At 59.4% G+C, this 20158-nt stretch overlaps 1 protein-coding gene across 1 annotated transcript in view; it reads left to right on the top strand.

Annotated features, from left to right (window-relative positions):
* The window catches only part of LOC119114324 (uncharacterized), an 80119-nt gene extending 60531 nt beyond the window's left edge, over positions 1-19588 (top strand). Inside the window, exons 3-5 of the mRNA XM_037238519.1 lie at positions 15887-16060; positions 16808-16976; positions 17731-19588. Of these exons, the coding sequence (XP_037094414.1) occupies positions 15887-16060; positions 16808-16976; positions 17731-17995 (608 nt within the window). The 3' untranslated portion in view covers positions 17996-19588. The remainder of the gene's footprint in view (positions 1-15886; positions 16061-16807; positions 16977-17730) is intronic.
* Positions 19589-20158: the final 570 nt, after the last annotated feature.

Genomic DNA, 20158 nt, shown 5'->3' with positions numbered 1-20158 from the left:
GGATCACCGTTGCATCCCAGGATTGGGGATCCTGATCCCGCCGCCGAAGGCTCTGATGGGACCAGGCTCCCCGCTGGATCTGTTCTAAATTGATGGAAACGATCATACGTTTACGCAGTAATGCCAGGCGTCGGAATGGTCGGGTTCTTTCAGAGCTGGGGTAATCTGGTCGCGGCTTACTGGAGCAAGGCCAAAAGTGCCGCCGTGTTCCCAGCTACCTGACTGTTAAGAGTCGCATTTCCTGGGAGCATTCGGACATTACCGTGTCATGCGCTGTCAGTCATTGAGCATGACGTCATCCGCCGGCCGTAAGGGGCCCGGCTCATCATCCGGCGTCCGCCGCGGCTCCGCCCGAGCCACCGCTTAGTTACCATTTATCAGCCGGTGGCCGCCTTCCACGCGCCTCGTGCCATCCTTCATCTGCCGCCGGTCGGGCCGCGGCGGCCTGCCCCTCGGAGACTCGCCGCCGGCCGCAGAAGACTGCGGCGGGCCAGATTGGCGGCACTTTAATGGCGTAGACGTCATTCAGCGCGGTCTGGTTATTTGGCGGGCTCTTTTATCGGCGACGGCGCGGTCGTTAGCGCCGCTTGTGGCGGCGGGGAGCGGGGCCGGCGGCGGCGCCATGATCACCGAATCATCACTCTTCCGTGCCGGGGGAGGGGCTCCTCACCCAGTCCGCATTGCGTCCGCTGATGGCCCTTTTCACATGAAGAATGTTATCGCAGATGAGAAACAAAAAAAAGCGGTCGGGGACCGGTCGGCGGACGCATGAAAAAGCCGCCGCGTCGCGGCTTCCTTTCGCAGCTTGTCTGAATGGGGTCCTCAAAGCGTGAGGGAGCCATTTGAGTCGCCTGTTCACGGGACGCGACGCTGCCTTTGTCCCGGCGCTGCGGCTACAGAGCGCGTTTAACGCCCATCTCGGGCGGTGTGATTTCGCTACGAGCCGAGCCGGCGTCGGCGGCTTCGAGAGACACCGCTCTGACTGCAGGCCAAGGACCGGACACGCTCTGGTGTTGAGTGCGCTGCAAGCGAAGTTGTCTTCGAAGTCGGTCGTCACGTTGTTCGGCTGAATTTGGGTCTTGTTGGTTGTGTTTGGGACCAGATTACCGTTCTTTGCGTTGAAGTTCCTGAAGTTGCGGAAAAACTGTGTGCTTTTTGCCCGGAACGCTGTACCATTCAGAGTGTATTAATTTGGCCGGCTCATTTCCTTGATGGACAACACGAGCTGTTTTTCGTTTCGTGATAAAAACGTGGCGTGCTCAAAGCGTGTTCAAAACGGGGCAAATGTAGCCGGACGCATTACGTTAACAATCGTCTTTGCTATGTGGGTGTGTCACTCGCACTTTCGAAACAAACTTAACAACTCCCGGGAGACGTACTGTGGAGCAGTGCCGCTTCATTGCTACCAGGAGCTTGCAGCTGGGCTATTGGGCCACGGGCCACAAGGGCCATGCGCGGAGGTACTGTTGTGACTCAATATCCCGGTCGGTTTAAGCCATTTGCGCTGTGGTTGTGGGAATTGGTCGGGTTGTGATCATTTGGGCAAGTCGCGGCAATACCGGTCCTCGGCCGACGACCTCGTACAAATTCCGGCGTCCACGAAACGCTGGCTAGTTCGCCCGAGCTCAGCGACTCCCCTCCGCACTGGGGATGGAGTCGAACCCACGACGGCGGCGGGCGGCGTGTGCGGCGGCGCGCTCTTCCCCGCCGCTCGCCGGCGGGACCCGCCGCCGACCCACGACCGTCTCCTCTCCCCCAGTCGGGCTGTGAGTTATCGGCGGGTCCTCCGCCGTCGCCGGCGCCACGACTGGGCCACCCGTGGGAGCCGCACAGCCTCAGACAAAGTGCGCGCCTGCCCCACTTCGCGCGGCAGTGCCGGCGGCGGCGACGCCTGCCGGCTTTGTGTGGAGAGAGGGTGTCGGGGTGCGGGTGGGCGGCGGGCACTGCGTGGTGATGACGCGATAGTGACCTGCTCGGACCGAGCCGGCTGAGATCAGCCGCTAACGAGGATGAGCGGTGTTGGCAAAGGCAATTGGCAGCCGAGAGCAGCTGATTAGGACGGGGGTGACCGTCAGTGCGGCTGACCTCCCGGCGAGGAGTGGCGGTACGACTCCGCCAAAATCGGAACGCCGGCGGCAGTCATGCATTGTGCCTCTTATATTGCAACGCAGCGTAGACTCCATGAAAGATGAGGTTGGGCTCTGCGTGGGAAATTTCGTCAGGAACTATTAAGTTGCAGGTGAACCCGTTTGCAACCATGATAATTGTATCGATTATAATAATTGTCGTCTACATGTATCCTTGGAACAACCATCACCGACACTTGTTTCGCGGTAGTCCAACTGCATCTGCATCGCCAACACCAAGAGCGTGGGAGCTTGTCCAGGTGGGGAGGGGGGGGGGGGGTCATATGCTTTTGATCCATTTGTTTCCGTGCATCGCATAAGTCCGGCGCCACATTGTACCAAATGTCGGCGGAGGACCGCACCCCGCAGCCTACCCGTAACACCGTGAGGTCTGCGCCGATCGCCGCCAGGCATCAGTGGGCTGAGGTCCCTCGTGCCGGGTGCTGGTCAGTTTGCGGCTGTGCTGGGTCGACCCGGCTGTGCCGTCGGCTGCGGCGGTAGCGTGCTGGTGCGGCCGGCGAGGGGTGTGTTCGTGTCCGTGTACCGGCCGAACGCACCCGCTTTGGGCGGCCGCTGGCCTGAGCCGGAACAAAGGTGCACCGCCGCCCTTTCCCCGCCGTGTCGCCCTCATTAGCGGTAATTAACGAGCAGCCGGAGGTGGCTTTGCCCAGGGAAGCGCCCGAGGAGCGTATAGGTCGGGGGAGGGAGGGGTCGGGTGTCGAGAGACCCCTCCCCACGCTGCCGAGCAGACCACAGCAACCCCCAGCTTAGAGACTTAGCAAGCTCACCCCAGGAAAGGAAGCTTGCTGAATCATAAACTTGGTGGCAAGCACATTTTTGGCGTCCAATATCCATGTTGTCTCTCGCCTCAGCTGAGGCTCAGATGTACGCCAGATCGGCTGCGCCGTCCTCACTGATGACCATCTTCCCATGGAAGGGAACATAAATTTCCTCTCCTCACTGATGTGAGACTGCTCAGCAGTGTGCGCCGCTGCGCATTGTCTGTCGGTCCGTCCACTCCGCCGAGTCCTTTGTGGCTGGAACACATGCCTTTCAGTCTCTACAAGGCCTCGAGGCCAGAGCGACGCCTCCGCAACCGTATCCTCCCGGCATCTCCGGGACTGTCATCCCCGATGAAATCCGACAGCGGGTCGAGTTTCGCGCAGCCTTATTCTGGCGCGGGCGGATACAATTTCCTCTCGGCCTGGAGGGGTTCTCCGCAAACCCGCTATGTTTCAACAAAGCTCGAAGCGCCCTGGGCTTTGAAGGTGTGTAACAGGAACCGCGAGAGCGCTGACGGCCCCGGTGACGGCGCTGTCGGGTCTTCTTGATGACGTCCTGCTGGCGGGAGGCTCTCCGCACCGCTGCCGCGGCGGGCGCAGGTGAACGACACGCCAAACGGCCCCCGGATTGCTGGGCGGGTCCCATGACCCCTGTGCCAACGCCGGATCCGGGCGGGGTCACCGGTTCATGGACAGAGGTGCGGTGACGCGTTTGACCTGGAAGCTTTCACTGGCTGATGAGTGCGTCTTTTGGGGGTTCGCGTCGACGGCGGTCGCACCCGCGTTTTGGCTTGCCGTGGCCTCTGGTTCGAGGGTTGTGTTGCACAGTGGGGATGTTGAAATTTCTGCCCTTTGCTGATGGTCTTGTGGTAGTGGATTTCCCTTTCGGTGCCTTTCCACCCGTTGTGGCCTTATTCGGTATCACGTGAATTCCAAATTACCCATGATGACGACGCATCTTTTTGTGTGCATACCACCATACGTGCGTGAAATGCCTCTATTCTATCTGTTCTTCTGCTCCCTGCGCAAGTTTTGTTTCCTGAACTTATTTCATAAACTTGAGCGTGGCGTTCTTTCATCATATGAAACTGATCGCGTATCTCCAAACACGCGGTGTATAAGTCAGAGGTGTAAATGCCGGACCCATCCCGGATATTACACGGGCCGAACGTCCCTACAGATGTCGCCAAAAGCTCCAGATATATGGCAGCCCGCTTTGGCCTCATCGCTGCCAACGTCCGCGATGAAATGTGCTCCGCGGCTTGGGGGGAGGGGAAGGGGGACCGGGAGCGAGCTCGCCCGAATTTCCTGCGATTCCGGGAGACCGGAGTCCGGCATCGATTCCGGTTGGCTACCTGCGATCGGGGAGATTACCTGCGATCGGGGAGGTTAAGCCGTGCCGAGCCGAACCGAGCGCCGTTCACGCCGTCAAGTGCTCTGGAAAGGTCACTGTCTTTAGGAGGGTCGTGGGGGCGAGCTCGGGGGCTTCTGAATGCGTTAGTTGGGAAGGCAGCTTCCCAACGTGCCGCACATCTGCGGCAGCGCTGTCGCGGGAAATGTCTGCATGTCCGCTTGTGGTCGCCATTGGTTCGTTCACCGCGCGAGGTAGTTAAACTATATATATATATATATATATATATATATATATATATATATATATATATATATATATATATATATATATATATACATATGCTTGTCATACGTTTCTTCCGATTGCTTTATATGACAGCGATAGCAAAAAATGAAGCGTACACAATTAAGTTACGAAATAATACTCCCGTTGCACTGCGGCGTGCAAACGAAGAGTTCTGTGTATATCTCCAAAGAGTTCCACGATTTCCGTTTAATCTGTACCGCGAACTGTGGACATCGGAGGCCAAACAGGTCCGGGCCGCGGTTGCAAGCCCTGGTCGCACCGCGGCCAACATTAGCCTTCAGTCGCCGAGGCTGCCGTCTGGCGGGGCCGGCAGTGCACACACTCGACCCGCCGCCGTCGGTGCCGTACTCCACTCCCACAGTTACTGCTAGGGACAATGGCAAACAGCTCAATAAGCGGCGAGCGCCGGGCGCGGCTGCAGTGCACCGCCAGCCGCAAGGACGGACAACTGGGTCAGCGTCGCACCGGTCACGGGCGTGTGGTGTCCCCCCGGGGGGTCGCGGCCGTCCCGCAGCGCCGCGGGCGTCCCTCCAGTGTCGTGGTCGTCCCCCCGGGGCGCGGCTGTCCCCCCGGGCCGTGGCTGTCCCCCCGAGGCCGCGGCGGCTGTCTCCCCGGGCCGTGGATGTCCCCCCGGGGCCGCGGCTGTCCCCCCGGGCCGTGGCTGTCCCCCCGAGGCCGCGGCGGCTGTCTCCCCGGGCCGTGGATGTCCCCCCGGGGCCGCGGCTGTCCCCCCGGGCCGTGGCTGTCCCCCCGAGGCCGCGGCTGTCCCCCCGAGGCCGGGGCTGTCCCCCCGGGCCGTGGCTGTCCCGGGCCGCGCTGTCCCCCCGGGCCGCGGCTGTCCCCCCGGGCCGCGGCTGTCCCCCCGGCCGTGGCTGTCCCCCCCCCCGAGGGCCGGGGCTGTCCCCCGGCGCGTGGCTGTCCCCCCGCCGGCTTCCCCCGAGGCCGCTCTGTCCCCCCCGTGGCTGTCCCCCCCGAGGCCGCGCTGTCCCCCCGGGCCGTGGCTGTCCCCCCGAGGCCGGCTCTGTCCCCCCGGGCCGCGGATGTCCCCTCGGGCCGTGGATGTCCCCCCCCCCGGGCCGCGGCTGTCCCCCCAGGCGCCGTCTGTCCCCCCGAGGCCGCGGCTGCCCCCCCCCCCTCGGGCGTGTGTCCCCTCGGGCGTGGATGTCCCCTCGGCCGCGGCTGTCCCCTCGGGCCGTAGATGTCCCCCCCCCCCCGGGCCGCGGCTGTCCCCCCGAGGCGCCGTCTTCCCCCCGAGGCCGCGGCTGCCCCCCCCCCTCGGGCCGTGGATGTCCCCCCGGGCCGCGGCTGTCCCCCCGGGGGCCGCAGGCATCCCCCTCCCCCGTGGGCGGCCGCGGTGCGAGGGGGACTTCTCCAGTGCGAAGGAACGCCAGCCATCTGTTTTTCATCTTTCCAACGCGCACTCAACGTCATGCCCGATGATGCCGCCGTGTTGTGGCAGGGCGCCGGTTCATTGCTCATGTTTTCCAATACCGTGTCAGCGGCGGCGCTGCGAACCCGAGACGAACAGGCGCCGGGCGCGTGAACAGGCGGCCCCAGAACGCAACGCCCCCTTTGTTTGGTGGCGCGACCTCTGCGCGCTCTCGCCGGCTCCTTTGTCTTCCCGCTGCCGCCGCAAGCGCGGAAACAATTCCCCGCTTTGTCGAACAAACGGGCCAGCGGCGCGGCGCCGAGTGAGAGCCGTGTTATCGCTGTGTTGATGCTCTTACTGGGATTGCAACAGGGGTTTGGGTTTTTTCTGTTGATAGATGCTCGTCCGACAACATCCAAAGCCGGCGCTCTGAGAGTCGATTATCGCGCTGAAAAACTGCAGACAGCATGCCTGGCGGATGATCAGAAACTAATTCAACTATCGGGGCGAGGCTCCGATGGAATTGACGTTGAGTTGATGATCTGGAAAAGGCGACGAACGGAAACAAGAAGCACCATTTGATGTTCACGACCTGGTTGGATGGCGCATTGAAGGCTTCATTTTCTTTTTTAATTTGGCAGAATAGTGCGCCAGAATAACAGGTCAGAATGATGTGCTTTTATTTGTATATCTGATGGGTGGACGACTTAAAGAGAGTGTTCATTTGTGTGAGGTTTTGAACGGAAATAGCCTTATTGAAGATCATTCGGTGCAGTTCGCAGACCTGCCCTTCTTGATACCTAACACCCTCTAGTTTCTGAGGTACACGCCAGCGAAGATGTGCAGATTTTTAAGGGAGATTATTTCAAGGTTACCCAGGCATCCAGGACTCCAAAATAACGTCGTTTAAATCTTGCCATTCCGTTGGCCATGCGGCGATCAAGATGAAGACAAAGTTGTCGAGTCGTTCACATCTGGCGTTCTGCGACCCTTGCGCCGCCCGTTTTCGTCACGTCATGACCCGGTCCAATAAAACAAAACTACGAACCAATGCCCTTATAAGTAGTGTGTGTGCAGTACAACTTAACGTACGCGTGATAAACATGGACACCAGTGTGGACATAAGTGCTATGAATGACGAAGTTCGAGTGATACGCGTTGTAATTCAACTTATCATGCGACATTGGAGGCTTGTACGAAGAGAGTTGGGACGAAGAAAAGAAAAAAAGTTAGGACGGCCGGAGACAGTGAACTCGGACCGCCGATGACAGTGAGTTCGGGTGGCCGGTCACGGTGAGCTCGGACGGCCGGCGACAGTGAGTTAGGTCGGCCGGTGACAGTGAGTTAGGAAGGCCGGAGACAGTGAGCTCGGATGTCGAGCTACAGTGAGTTCGGGTGGCCGGTGAGTGAGTTAGGTCGGCCGGTGACAGTGAGTTAGGTGGGCCGGTGACAGTGAGCTCGGACGTCGAGCTACAGTGAGTTCGGGTGGCCGGTGACAGTGAGTTAGGACGGCCGGAGACAGTGAGCTCGGATGTCGAGCTACAGTGAGTTCGGATGGCCGGTGACAGTGAGCTCGGACGGCCGGTGACAGTGAGTTCGGGTGGCCGGTGACGGTGAGTTAGGTCGGCCGGTGACAGTGAGTTAGGACGGACCGGTGACAGTGAGTTCGGGTGGCCGGTGACGGTGAGCTCGGACGGCCGGTGACAGTGAGCCAGGACGGCGGCGTGCCCGGTCCGCGGCGTCGCACGCCGCCACGCCCGGCCACCTCAACACCCCCACACCGATGACGACCGATGATGAGCCGCTGGAGCCAACACGAGGAACGTGATGGATCCAGGATCCCCCGGCCGCCGTGCGGCTGCTGGAAATCCGCGCGCCGTGTCCGAAGGGATGATTGTCCTCCTGCGACGAAAACGGTCGTTCAAATTTCACGCGCCTGCGAAGTGTGCGGCGTTCTAGCGTGAAGCGGCTGTTGTCGTGGCGGGACAGCAACCTGCGCGGCGAAGGCTGAGTTGTGGGCAGCGCGGTCGCCGCACACGGCCGCTCTGCCGCTCTGTTTGGCCCGGCGCGCTGCACCACTTGCCCGGCCGCTGCACCGATCATTACGGCAGAGCACCGCAACGGCAACAAAACACCGGCGCCGTTTCGCAAGTGGCCCGCCTCACAACAGGCCGTGACCTTGGTGCTGCCCTTGAAGGGCGCACTGACGTCCGGACGAGCGCCTCGGGACATTGCTCGTCTGTTTTCACGCGCTTGGGCGTCCCATCGCGGCAGACAGCAGGCAGGCCCTTCATCACGTTAACTCCGTGTTCACGCCTAACGAAGGAGCCAAGATGTGCAGTGAAGTTGGAACGGGGTTGCGCAACGCGCGCTCGGCGAGTGGTTTCGGCACTGCTGTGGGTCGAGCGGGCGGATATGGTTCGAAGGGCGCGCGTGCCGACTTTTGGCGTGGCCTCTGAGGAAAAAGCGGCGTTGCTGTCATGAAACGCAACTCCAGACTGAGTCTAATGGCGCAATATTTGCGGAGTCATAATGGCCCCAAGGCCTTCTGACTGTTATTCCCGGTTTATTGCGTAAACAAATGCGCTGGGCTTCTCTCATAGGTTAATGGCCCGTGACATTTGCACACGCGGCGTCTCTCGAAGTAGGACGCCTTCGGCTCCGGACCAGTTCGGCAATCGCGTGCGGCTTCGTGGCCGAACAAATCCATTCAGCTGTCCGCCCCCCCCCCCCCCCCAGCGCAATTTCTCGCACGTCAGGCCGCACGCCGCACACCGCACGCTGCACACCGCACGCCACACACCACACACCACACGCCGCACACCGCACGCCGCACGCGGCTGGATCTGCTCAGGAGGATCTGATCGGATCTGCTCAGGATCGAGCCGCCGGCGAGCTGCGGGCGGCCGGATCTGCTCAGGAGGATCTGATCGGATCTGCTCAGGATCGAGCCGCCGGCGAGCTGCGGGCGGCCGCTGGCCAACGTGCCCTCGAGGGACTCACCAGCCGCTGCGGCGCCTCCGTGCCGTGGTCGCTGACCCAGGAAGGTCAGGTACACGCGCGTGACGCTCCTGGCTGTTGGGGGGGGGGGGAGGGGGGCGTCCTGGGCGCGGTCCGTGGTGAAGGCCTCGGTTGCAGGAGGCTGCCGCAGCTCATCGATGCGAGCGTCCGCACCTCACCGGGTCTCAACGCTCGAGGGGTTCATGGCAGCAGACAGAAGCGCGGCTGAAGGACCTGTAAGGGCGTCCTGCCTCCCCCTTTAAACTCCGGGAGAGAATGCCACCTGGCGTGGATAGAGAGACACAAATTCAGGTCTTCCATTCTTCGAACAATCTCGTGCGCCCTAAGTCAGAGGCATAGTTCCGCAAAGTGAGTGGGTGGGTCTAGGCAGCGCAGTTGACAAAAATACGCCAAAAGACGCCAAGAAACAGGTTTCGTCCGGGATCGGGTCCACTTTCTTCACAAAGTTGAGGGCTGGAGCCCTTGCTAAGTTGGGGTTGGAGGAGAGGGTGGGGCTGGTGGGGCCTCCCAACCGAAAATAAACTGCCTCAATCTGTACAATTGGGGTTGGCTGAAGGCATCGTTTTGTGCCCTATCGCTTCTGCTATGTATGTTATTCCTGGCTACAGGTGGATGTCCGATTTACAGCGCCAAACGTGCTAGGTTGTAGAGCCATTTTCCATGCTTGAGGCGGGTGCAAAGAAGCCCGTAAACGCTAGGTGAGTGGGTGAGGCTGCGGCTGTTCTGCTCGCCTTTCCATGTGCAGTGTATTATCCCGTTCTTTGACACGGGAAGTCGGCCAGCCTGTCGCCAGCGTCAGACCCCGGCCATGAGTGATGAGCGGCGTTATCCGAACGGCCTGGCATCATGCACTGGGTGTCGTCGAGGCGGTCCGCTGCCGGCGCCGGGGGCCTTGCGCACATCGCGCCGGCACGATACCGGCGCGGGCAGCTCGGCACCGGCGCGAGCGGCGCAACACCGGCGCGAGCGGCGCGACACCGGCGCGAGAGGCGCGACACGGCGCGAGAGGTGCGACACCAACGTGAGAGGCGCGACACCGGCGCGAGAGGCGCGACACCAGCGCGACACCGGCAGGGACGGGGGCGGCGCGAGCGTCCATTGGCGCGCTCTGACCCGGCGGCCGAGAGCGGCGTTCGTCCTCGGCACGAACGTCTGTCAGGTCTGGCATCAGCATTCATGGAGGCTCGCCGGCAAGCCCGGCGTCGGTCGTGCGAAATTGGCCCGGATTCCGCCGCCGGATCTCATGGGACGGGTCACGTCTGCGCCCACCCCCCGCCCCCGTCCCCCGTCCAGCGCGACCCGCCCGCCGCGCGGATCAGCTGATCAGCCGGTGCTGGGGCACGGCCGGAGTCGACCGCTGCCCGACCTCGCGGCCAGGCCAGCAGAGACGTGATGTGATGAGATGTGATGTGGATGTGGCGACGACGCGGCTAGGCCGTGATGACGTCACTAGAACGGCTATTTGTGACGTGACCGACGCGGGCCCGGTGTTCGGGGTGTTCATTCGTGACGTCATCAGCAGACGGGCGGCCGACTGACTGCTGGTGCCGCTGCCGTCATCGGGGCTCGTCCGCTCGCGGCGGGCCGTTGTGTCGATACCCCGATTGGCAGCGAGAAGATCAATGCTTGGGCCAAGTGGAGCACGCATCGATTAAGGGCAAACGCACGACAACGCACCGCCTGTCCCGGATTGCCGCGGAGCGGCTGCGGACGCCCGCCGAACCCATAGCTTTTGTCATCCTTCGGAGAGCTTCGGACGGCTGGGATTGCGGCCTCGGAGACCAGCAGAGCGTGAGCAGAAGCTCTAGCTGAGCTTGACGACTCTGCTGTACGATATTAGGGGGTCATTGCCAGCGTCCAACGGTCCGTGCTGTATTAGAGGCGCGGCGCCCGTTTATGGCAGATTTCCGTCCGAGCCAAAACCTATCGGAGCCATTTTTGCTCTCGGCTGCTCTCGTGATGAGTGCACCAGTTCAGCAGCAGAGCGCTTCGTTTTTAAGGCTGGTCGGCATGCGAACCTGCGGAGGCGACACCTGATCGACACATAGAGCGGCATAACTCAGCTGACCTATTTCGCCAGCTGGTCGGCTGCAGCAGCTCAGCCCTCCAGCCGCGCTCAGCTGACATTTCGGCCCCTCACTCGACACCGCGGCAGTTACCCGGTTTACATGGGCAGCCGAGGATAATTCGAATTAAGATCGGAACGGATCATGCGACGTTAACCCTCTCGGCGAGGGGCGTTTACATGGGCGAAACCGGCTTTACGTCGGATTAACGGTCGATAGTTCGATCCCGCTTAGTTCGAATCAAGGAACGGATTATGTACCCGGTTTACATGGGCAGCCGAGGATAATTCGAATTAAGATCGGAACGGATCATGCGACGTTAACCCTCTCGGCGAGGGGCGTTTACATGGGCGAAACCGGCTTTACGTCGGATTAACGGTCGATAGTTCGATCCCGCTTAGTTCGAACCAAGGAACGGGTTATGGGCGAAAACTGCGCTTTTGAGGCGAACTGAACAAAACAAGAAGAAAAAAGCCGGTACTCTGCGTATGGATGGCGAATGTCACGGGCCATGGTGGGCGCGAGACAGCTTTGAGGGCGAGGAGGAAGATGGACTCCGTTGGAAAAATGATCTGTGCGGGACTCATAGGCTTTATAGCTACAGCACAAGCCATAGCACTTGAAACACAGGAGTTGCGCAGTCAGCACTGCCAAATCTGTCACATAAGCAGTGTTATATGCAAATTTTTACTAGCAGGAAACTTGGCTAGCAGCAAAATCAGTATTTTCTTGTATTGGCCAATGACACTCACAAACTTACCACACTCATATCAGTATGCCACCTAGCATCATGTCATCTACTTTGCGCAGCCCAAGAAACACATTACCTAATCCCGCACCAATGCATTTATGAGCAGCCTGCAACAGTGAGCTAAGCTACAGAAATGACTCATGAATGCTACATAGTTAGTGGCAAAAATTGTGTAACTATGTTGTCTTTCCCCATCCAATGCAATTAGTACCTGAGGGCAGCATTGCCATTTAGACTTGGCATGGACTGGCAAGTCAGAATGCAGCTATTTGCTTTCTTGACATACTAGGGTTGAAATACTGCTTTGATATCCTTGCAGTCAACAGCATTGGCTGATATGGACTGATGGCTAGGTGGCACAAACAGCCGTGTTCGCACAGTCCAAAGATCATAACATGTGAACCAGCCCCAGAGCTGTCATGACAAATGCAATCTGGGCTCAAAATTCATAACAAATGATTAATTATAGCAACAGCTCAATTATCCACCTCATGGTTTGCAAGGATACATGTCACAAAAAAGCACCAAGGCAACATATTTACTCACCAGTACAAAAACAGGTAATGATGTGCACTGCAGATGTTCTCTGCACATCATGTGGCATTAGGTTAGGTTTACTTAGTTTATGCACTGTTTTCTTCCACATGAAATGCACAGACCTGGATTCGACAGAGTACTGATGACAGCTAATTTCATCCAGTGCTCACATTTGCTTTCTTGACATTTTGGAACCATCACTGGGCAATTTTGTCCCATCATTAAAAATAGTTCACATTCTGCACTGACTGCAATGATCTATTGCCTATATTTGTTGATCCTTTGCATCATGCAGGAATTATTGCAGTTACCTATCTCACACACACTTAAACCAACAAACAACAAACAGCCTAACTGCATCAAAAACAAATATTCCAGCCCCCGCTTCCTTGCCAGTTGGTCTACCAGTGTGACGTAACTTCATATTTCCTTGACAAGCCAGTCACCAATATCCAGCACATCCCTCCTGCCAATAGGTGGTCAACCAAATGTTCAAGTCACAGGAGGAATGTCTGCAAAATCAATCCTGGGGCATTTATGTATTCACCTAATGAAAGAAACTATTGGTACTCCCTGCAAGAATTGTTGAACAGTTGAATTACCTACCTCGTGGCCTGCAAAGACACTCATCACAAAAAAGCACCAAGGTGACATATTTAATCACCAGCACAAAAACAGGTGATGATATGCAACACAGACGTGTTCTCCATGCAGCATGAGCCATCGTGTTAGGTGTTAGTTTATGCACTGTTTTCCTGCACATGGAACACACAAACTTGGATTTAGCAGAGTAATGATGACAACTATTTTCATCCAGTGTTCACATTTGCTTTCTTGCTGTTTTGACCCCATCATTGGGCAATTTCGGTCCTACCATTAAAAAAGTTCACATTCCGAGCTGACTGCAATGATCTATATTTGTTCATCCGTCATATCAGTGCAGCAATTTTTAAGCTACCTTTCTCACACAAATTTAACTGACAAGCAACCAGCATCCTAATTTAAGGAACATCTGCAAAAGCACTCCTGGGGACTTAGGTATTACTTAATGAATGAAACTTGGAGGCATTCTCTGCAAGAATTTTGAGCAATCCAAAAATTAAAGTGAGAACAAGTCAAAGCTATATAAAATAACCATATTACCTCCATCTTGGCTTTTGGAAGCATGGAGCCTGCCCCAGATGTAAATTAATCTAACCTTTAGGCGGAAAGATAGCACCAAGCACCGTCGACGCCTGCTGTCTGCATAGATCAAGCGCCTAGCAAGGCTAAATTACGTGAGGCATTTCTGTGCTGCTAGCCACTCAAGGCCCTCAATAATAAGAGTAGTTTTAGCAGCATGATGTCAACTTCACCTTCCTTCTCTTTTCCCTTACCATCCTGGACTTGAACCGTCTCGAGCAATAGCTAAAAACCCGTGGAAAAGCGGTAACACCGCACAAAGCTGAAATGGCTATGAACAGAACTGCGTGCGCCAGGCATTTTTCTTTTTTTTTGTTTAGACAGCTGACGGCCGATAATTCGGACGAAATCCCTTCCTGAACGGATGATCCTGTCACGGGAAGGGATTTCCTCCGGCGCACGATTCGAATCAGCGGAACGGCGCGTGAGTGTATACATGGGCCGGATAGTTCGGATCGAGGACGGGTCCCGGCTCAATTCGAATCACAGCTGCCCATGTAAACAGGGTAAGTGTCGGCCGCCGTGGCGTTTGAGTAGTTTGCCGCCGCGCCTCCCCGTGGGCGCCTCTAGGTGCGCGCCTCTGCCACCCCCTGCCCTGCCCCCCGGCTGGGACTCTGCGGCGGTGGGGCTGCCGGGCCCAGTCGCTCCGGAGCGGGCCAGTTTGGCTCATCAATCACCAGCGGGCCCGCTTACGAGAGGTCGCCGTTATTAATGGACCGCTTCGATGTGAATTACGGCGGCGATGCGTCTTTGTTTTTCCCCGAACGGCGCGCTTCGGCAGGCTGGGCGACTCGGGGGACTGAGAGCGGCCAAATTGCTGCCGAGCGTCGCCCGCCCGCAGAGGAGCGCGCCGCTGCACCGGCCTGTGCTGGCAGTGTTCGCCAGCTGTAGCCTCGCGCCGGCTGACACGAGTTTGTTTCGGTGGATTCTTGCTACGCACGCGAAGGCGTTTCGCCGACACGCGCAGCGTCGCTGGCTTGTGACGCTACCACATCGTCGCGTGAACGCGCCCTGTTCGCCGTGACTCGTGGCCTGTTCGCCGTGACTCGTGGCCTGTTCGCCGTGACTCGTGGCCTGTTCGCCGTGACTCGTGGCCTGTTCGCCGTGACTCATGGCCTGTTCGCCGTGACTCGTGGCCTGTTCGCCGTGACTCATGGCCTGTTCGCCGTGACTCGTGGCCTGTTCGCCGTGACTCGTGGCCTGTTCGCCGTGACTCGTGGCCTGTTCGCCGTGACTCGTGGCCTGTTCGCCGTGACTCATGGCGCGCGTCGCACGGGGGATGGTATCAGGACCGACAGAAGCGCGTCTGTGCCGACCGTCCCGGTCGCCTTCAGAGGGTGTCCGTCGCTCCCGACGACGGCGGCGACGGCGGCGGCGACGTCACTTGCGTCGCGCGCGCCACTCACCCAACGAAGCCCCCGTCCCATACCCTTCCGAGCCGCAGGAGGTTATCAGCGCTGTTTTATGACGTCATTTAGCGCGACGGCGGTCGGGACTTGTCGGCAGTTTGTCAGAGGACAGTCGATGCGTGCGAGATGCACGGCATGCTGGGCGGAGCGAGCCCATCGATCGGCGCACGCGGTCCGTCTGATTTCCGGGTGTTTTTCAGGCGGCCTGGCTTAAAGACACACGCCGCCGTCGGGGCGTGTTTTCCAGCCAAAACGCGCGCAAAAAGTGGCGCGTTAGTGGCGAGGCTCGCGAAGCGTCTGTTTTGGTTAGCTCGGGTGTGAGGGAAACGCGTTTGGTGGGGCAGCGCTCGGCGCTCCGCCGGATCGGCTGAGGACGCTGGATTCCGAGGGTGTGGCTTGTTTGCGCCAACCCGTTCGTCGGTGCGCAGGTGGCTCGTGCGGAATGTCGTCGCTGGTTATTCATCGCTTCCCGTCTGTGCGTGGAAGCGGCGGTGCTGGCGCGCATGCGCGTGGTCTGTTGTTCCTGCCGATGGTTTTGCTGGGTGATTAGCATTAGCGGAATTAGCATATGTTTAACATTGATGAGGATGTGTTCGACATGCTTGGAAGTTCCGCCCGTGCGCACGCCGTGCTTGCAGCGACAGCGGCGTGAAAATGATGGCGCTCGGACGTCCTGTTTTCGGTCGTGACTGTCGCAGGCGTTAGTATCTCGCTGACCACGATGTTTCCTGAAGCGCGTTACTGCTGTGGGTGGCTAGGGGACGTCCCGTGACCCCCGCGACCATGTTCTAGGCGTCGGCATCGTCCTGACCGCGACAATTCGTGACGTTTGGGGTAGTGTCTGGCTGGGACGTCTGCTGACGTTTGTTATCATTTCGGGCTGAAACATCTGACGTTTGTGACCGTGTCTGGCTTGGCCATCTCCTGACGTGTGTGACCTTGCGTGTCTGGGTCATCTCCTGACGTCGGCGCTTCTGTTTCAGGCGTCGGTATTGTCCTGATCACGGTGTCCGGCATCGCGTGGCGCCTGACGTCACGCGACTCGCCCTCTTGTCGCGTCATGCTCGGCCTGGCCCGCCAGCAGGAGGAGGCCGACTCGCGACGCTTCATGCACAGAGTGGTGCCGGCGTACGGTCGGCCCCACCACCCGTACGCAGGTACGTGGCCTGCCGTTGGACGAGGTGGCGGATGACGGACGGGGCCACTTCTCTTCCCCCCCCCCCCCCCCCCCGCCTCCTGTCCCAGGATTTGACGTTTGACGGTAGTCCTTCATGTTGCATGGAGAGAAGCGAAGTAAAATGACGTTTTCCCTCACGTGCAGCGCAGATGCTTTTCCCTAACGGCTCCCAAATGTTGCCACTTTACCTCTCGTTGTTTATCCACCACGTGCCATTCTGTCTGGAAAGAAGCTGCGGATGCTTCGACGCCAGCGGTCAGCAGCGAGCTGAATTTGTAACCCCGATAAGGATCCTTTCGTTCGCAGCTCACCATCACGTGCTCAGACATTCGAATTTGTTATTAAGGTCTCGTGGTCGCATAACATATTGAAAAGGGGTGTCGCTCGATGTCGGAGAAATCCTCGCGCAACACATCCGCTGTCTCATAACTGATTGGAAGGGAGCAGCTGTCACTGCTGCCACCCAAGCGATATCCAAATGGTCTTGTCACGCCGATGCCGACGTCGCCTCGTCGCTCGCGACGCCGTGCGGCTGTTTTCCGGGATCAGAAGCACTTTCGAGGCCGCGTCTGGCTGCAGCGATGCGAACATCCTCCGTCGTCGTGGGCGACATCCGCTCATCCCCGGGATCAGCAGCCGTCGCGTGCCGGCGGCGATAAGGATGCCGCCGTCGCGACGCCGTTTCCGGCCCGGCCGGTCGCCGCGCTCACAGCGCCATCTGTTGCAGCGATGGTGTACCCGGAGTTCCAGTTCCGACCGCCACCGCCCAGCTACCACGCCTCGATGCAGGCGTACCGGCTGGGACTGTTGCTGGATCGGCACAACGCGGCGGCGGCGGGCCACACGGCGGCGCTCTCGCCGCCGCCGTCCTACCGGCCGGCCAACGGCACGCTCAGGTGAGCACTAACCACGGGCTTGACTGTCAACATCGGCAAATGTAAGACCTAATCAGAGAGCGGCATTCCGTGAACGGCATTTTCAATTGGAGACCAGCCAATGGCCGACTGTTCAGCAAAGATAAGGACCAAAGCAGCTTAGATAAGGACCAGTCAAACGGCGCGCTCAGGTGAGGTCCAATGAACAACCGGCCAACATTGAGTGACGACTCCCATTCGTGTGTCTGGGAGTATGGCTGAGCGGGGTGATTTCTCTTAATATGTTTGATTGCGATAATGAGGCCGCAGGAGTCCACTCGCCAGTTACACTGGCTCGTCCATGTATTGTAGTGGATCGATGTAGTGCATTCGGAGACCACGATTGACTGCGTCGTCCATGTATTGTAGTGGATCGATGTAGTGCATTCTGAGAGGACGATTGACTGCGTCGTCCATGTATTGTAGTAGATCGATGTAGCGAATTCGGATACCGTGATTGGAAGTTCGTGGTGCAGTGAGAGGTAAACTGATGGTTCTGTGAGATATTCCGTGTTATCCGGATAGTTTCCGACAAAAAACAGGCTTCTAAATGGACAGAATATATATAATAATAGAATGAGATGCAACGTTCTGACGGATAGAACTATGTGCCGTGCCGGCAGTGATGATTACTGCTGGGGTTTCTTCAGTCTGGCCGATCACCGATCGGAGGGCGGCGCCGGGCCCCGCTGTTGGCCCCGCCGTCTGTGACCGAGCACCGTCCGTATGTCCGCAGGCCCGGCATGAACACGCTCTCCCGCCACTCCGAGTACAGTCACCCGCCCAGCTACCACTCGCGCCAGTCGTCGGCCAACCCGCAGCCGGCCGCCGAGCCGGCCGTCTGCCACAGCCGCAACCCCAGCGTCCTCTCGTTTCTCTCGCACGAGTCTCTAGTGTTTCGGGGGCCCGCTAGATGGCATACCCAGCACCGACGGCGTCAACGTCATCTCGGTGCTGCAGACCGGCAGCCTGGAGGACGGCAAGCGCAAGCGACGCCGTGAGAAGCGCGAGGCGAAGGAGGGCCGGCTCGAGGAGGAGGTCAAACGCGAGGACAACCTGGTGACGATCGTGCAGACGGACGGAAGTCACATGATGGACGAGGAGTCACCGCTGCCGGCGCCGCCGCCACCGCCGGCGGCGCCGGTTACGCCGCCCGAGGGCGGCCACGTGGTGCGCTCCAACAGTGTGGTGGTGACCGTGAGCGGCGCGCTCGAGCGGTCCGCGCCGGCCGCCGGCTCCGACGGCGAGGTCGAGATCGTGGCGCACCTGTAGCCGCTGACGTCACGGCACATGGCGTCACGGTTTGTGACTTCACGAGACCGCCGCGGCTGTCGCCGGGTCGGCCGGCGGAGCTGCGCCGCAGCGTCGGCGGCGCGGTCTGGACGACGGCGCGCGCTGGCCGCCGGAAACGACGTGACGTCATGCGGCTTGGTGTGACGTCAGACGGTGCTGGTTGACGTCATCGATGACGTCATCCCACCGACAGCCGACGCCGCTCGGAAGTGCCATGGACGGCGGTTGGCCCTGCCAAAACAGACCGCGAACGGCGTCGGCGTCGGGTTGTAGCGGACCGCGGCGTCCGGCGCGTGCCGCGCGGTCCGAGGCGCGACTCAACGCTGCGGCGGTGGCGCCAGCGGGGCTCGGAGCGGGCCAGGGAAGTGGCGGGGTACAGAGCGAGCCAGGGCAGTGGCGGGGCCAGGGCAGAGTGGGCCAGGGGCAGAGACGGACACAGAACCACCAGATCAATCGCGCGGTCAGAGGAGGCTGCGGGCCGGTGACGTCTGCTCGGCGACCAGGCCGTCGTCTGAGAGTGTGTGCCAGTCAGGGAGAGGGGGTCCCGGACCCAGCGTCGCAACGGTGGTGTCGCTGGGCAAGGTCCGTAGGTGTTGGCTGGGCTGATGCGCCTCTGAATATGGCTCCGACCGTCCACCCCACCAGACCAGACCAGACCAGACCAGACCGTAGTCTGCCGTCACGCCCGGTCCTCTGGTCAGCTGACTCGTGCTCGCCATGTCCCACGTCAACCGCCGTCGGCCCTCCCGCCATGTTTATCCAGGGGTCGCTGGCGGGCGGCCGCGCGCGCCACCGCAGCGCCGGCGCCGCTGTGGCGTCGCCGGTTCGTCACCGGCCACGTGGCCCATCGGCCCGGTGCGTGTTGTGATGGCCAGCGAGGCATTCTGCGCGGTGTTGGCCCGTTCGCCGCCTGTGTGTATTCGTGCGCGTGGCTGGTACGTGACGTGACGGGTTCCGTGTTTGTGTGGGTGTTTGTGTGGGTGTGCGCGCGCGCCGGTGTGCATCCGGCGCCAGGGGCGGGTCGCGCTGTCCGTCACGTGATCAGCAGCCCGCGGGCGGGGTCAAGGTTGCTGGGGCGCCTCGAGAGCGGCGGCCGCCCCGTGTCGGGGCTGTGCGCGACGCCAGCTGCCGACTCCGGGTCGGAGAGGTGTGAGCGTGCTGGCAGCAGCTGCGTGGGACACCCGGCACCCCCGCCAGCCGGCGCGCCGCGGCACGTATCATGCCTTTCATATCATCATGAAATGCACGCCCCGCGGGGGCAGCCTTCGCATAGTCATCCTTTACGCATACAGTCGAACCAATACATATTTTTCAAAATGTGAACGCATGCGTCTTCTGAGTATTGGTTCGTATGGCAAAGATGTTGCTTCTTCGTATCCCGCGGATTTCTTGCAGTCACCTCTGCCTTCGAGCTACGTAAAAATTAGTCACATCACCGACTAATTGCAACTTCTGAGAGTGCAGGTACATGTAGGAACTCAAATCCAAGCCCTTGAATAGCATTTCGTGCGGGATCTGTATTGACCACAAAAGCAAGACACATTTGCCAGGCTGCCAAGCGCAGGGTTAAAAAAACAGATCCGGGGAATCAACAATAACCCGGTAGCGCAAACCACCCAAAAACATGGAAACAGAGCGTGAATTTTTTGAGGTAATGCCACCATTAAGCACAAGATGGTAAACGTGGAATGCATATTGGAATTGACTAAACATCACAGAACATAAGTACGACTTCAAGCAGCCGGTGCAGTCCATGGCAACACAGCTTTAGCGCAGGCGATTCGCTTTTGGAAACGCAAGTTTGGTAGACAATCACCACGCAGTATTTTGCCGCTACAGGTGTTTCATCGAGGCTTAGACAACAACAAGGA

This window comes from Pollicipes pollicipes, unplaced genomic scaffold (assembly GCF_011947565.3).
Source record: "Pollicipes pollicipes isolate AB1234 unplaced genomic scaffold, Ppol_2.1 Scaffold_7262;HRSCAF=8765_pilon_pilon_pilon, whole genome shotgun sequence".
Lineage (NCBI taxonomy): Eukaryota > Metazoa > Arthropoda > Thecostraca > Pollicipedomorpha > Pollicipedidae > Pollicipes > Pollicipes pollicipes.
Note: the sequence above shows the minus strand (reverse complement) of the source record. Positions and strands in the feature narration are given on the sequence as shown.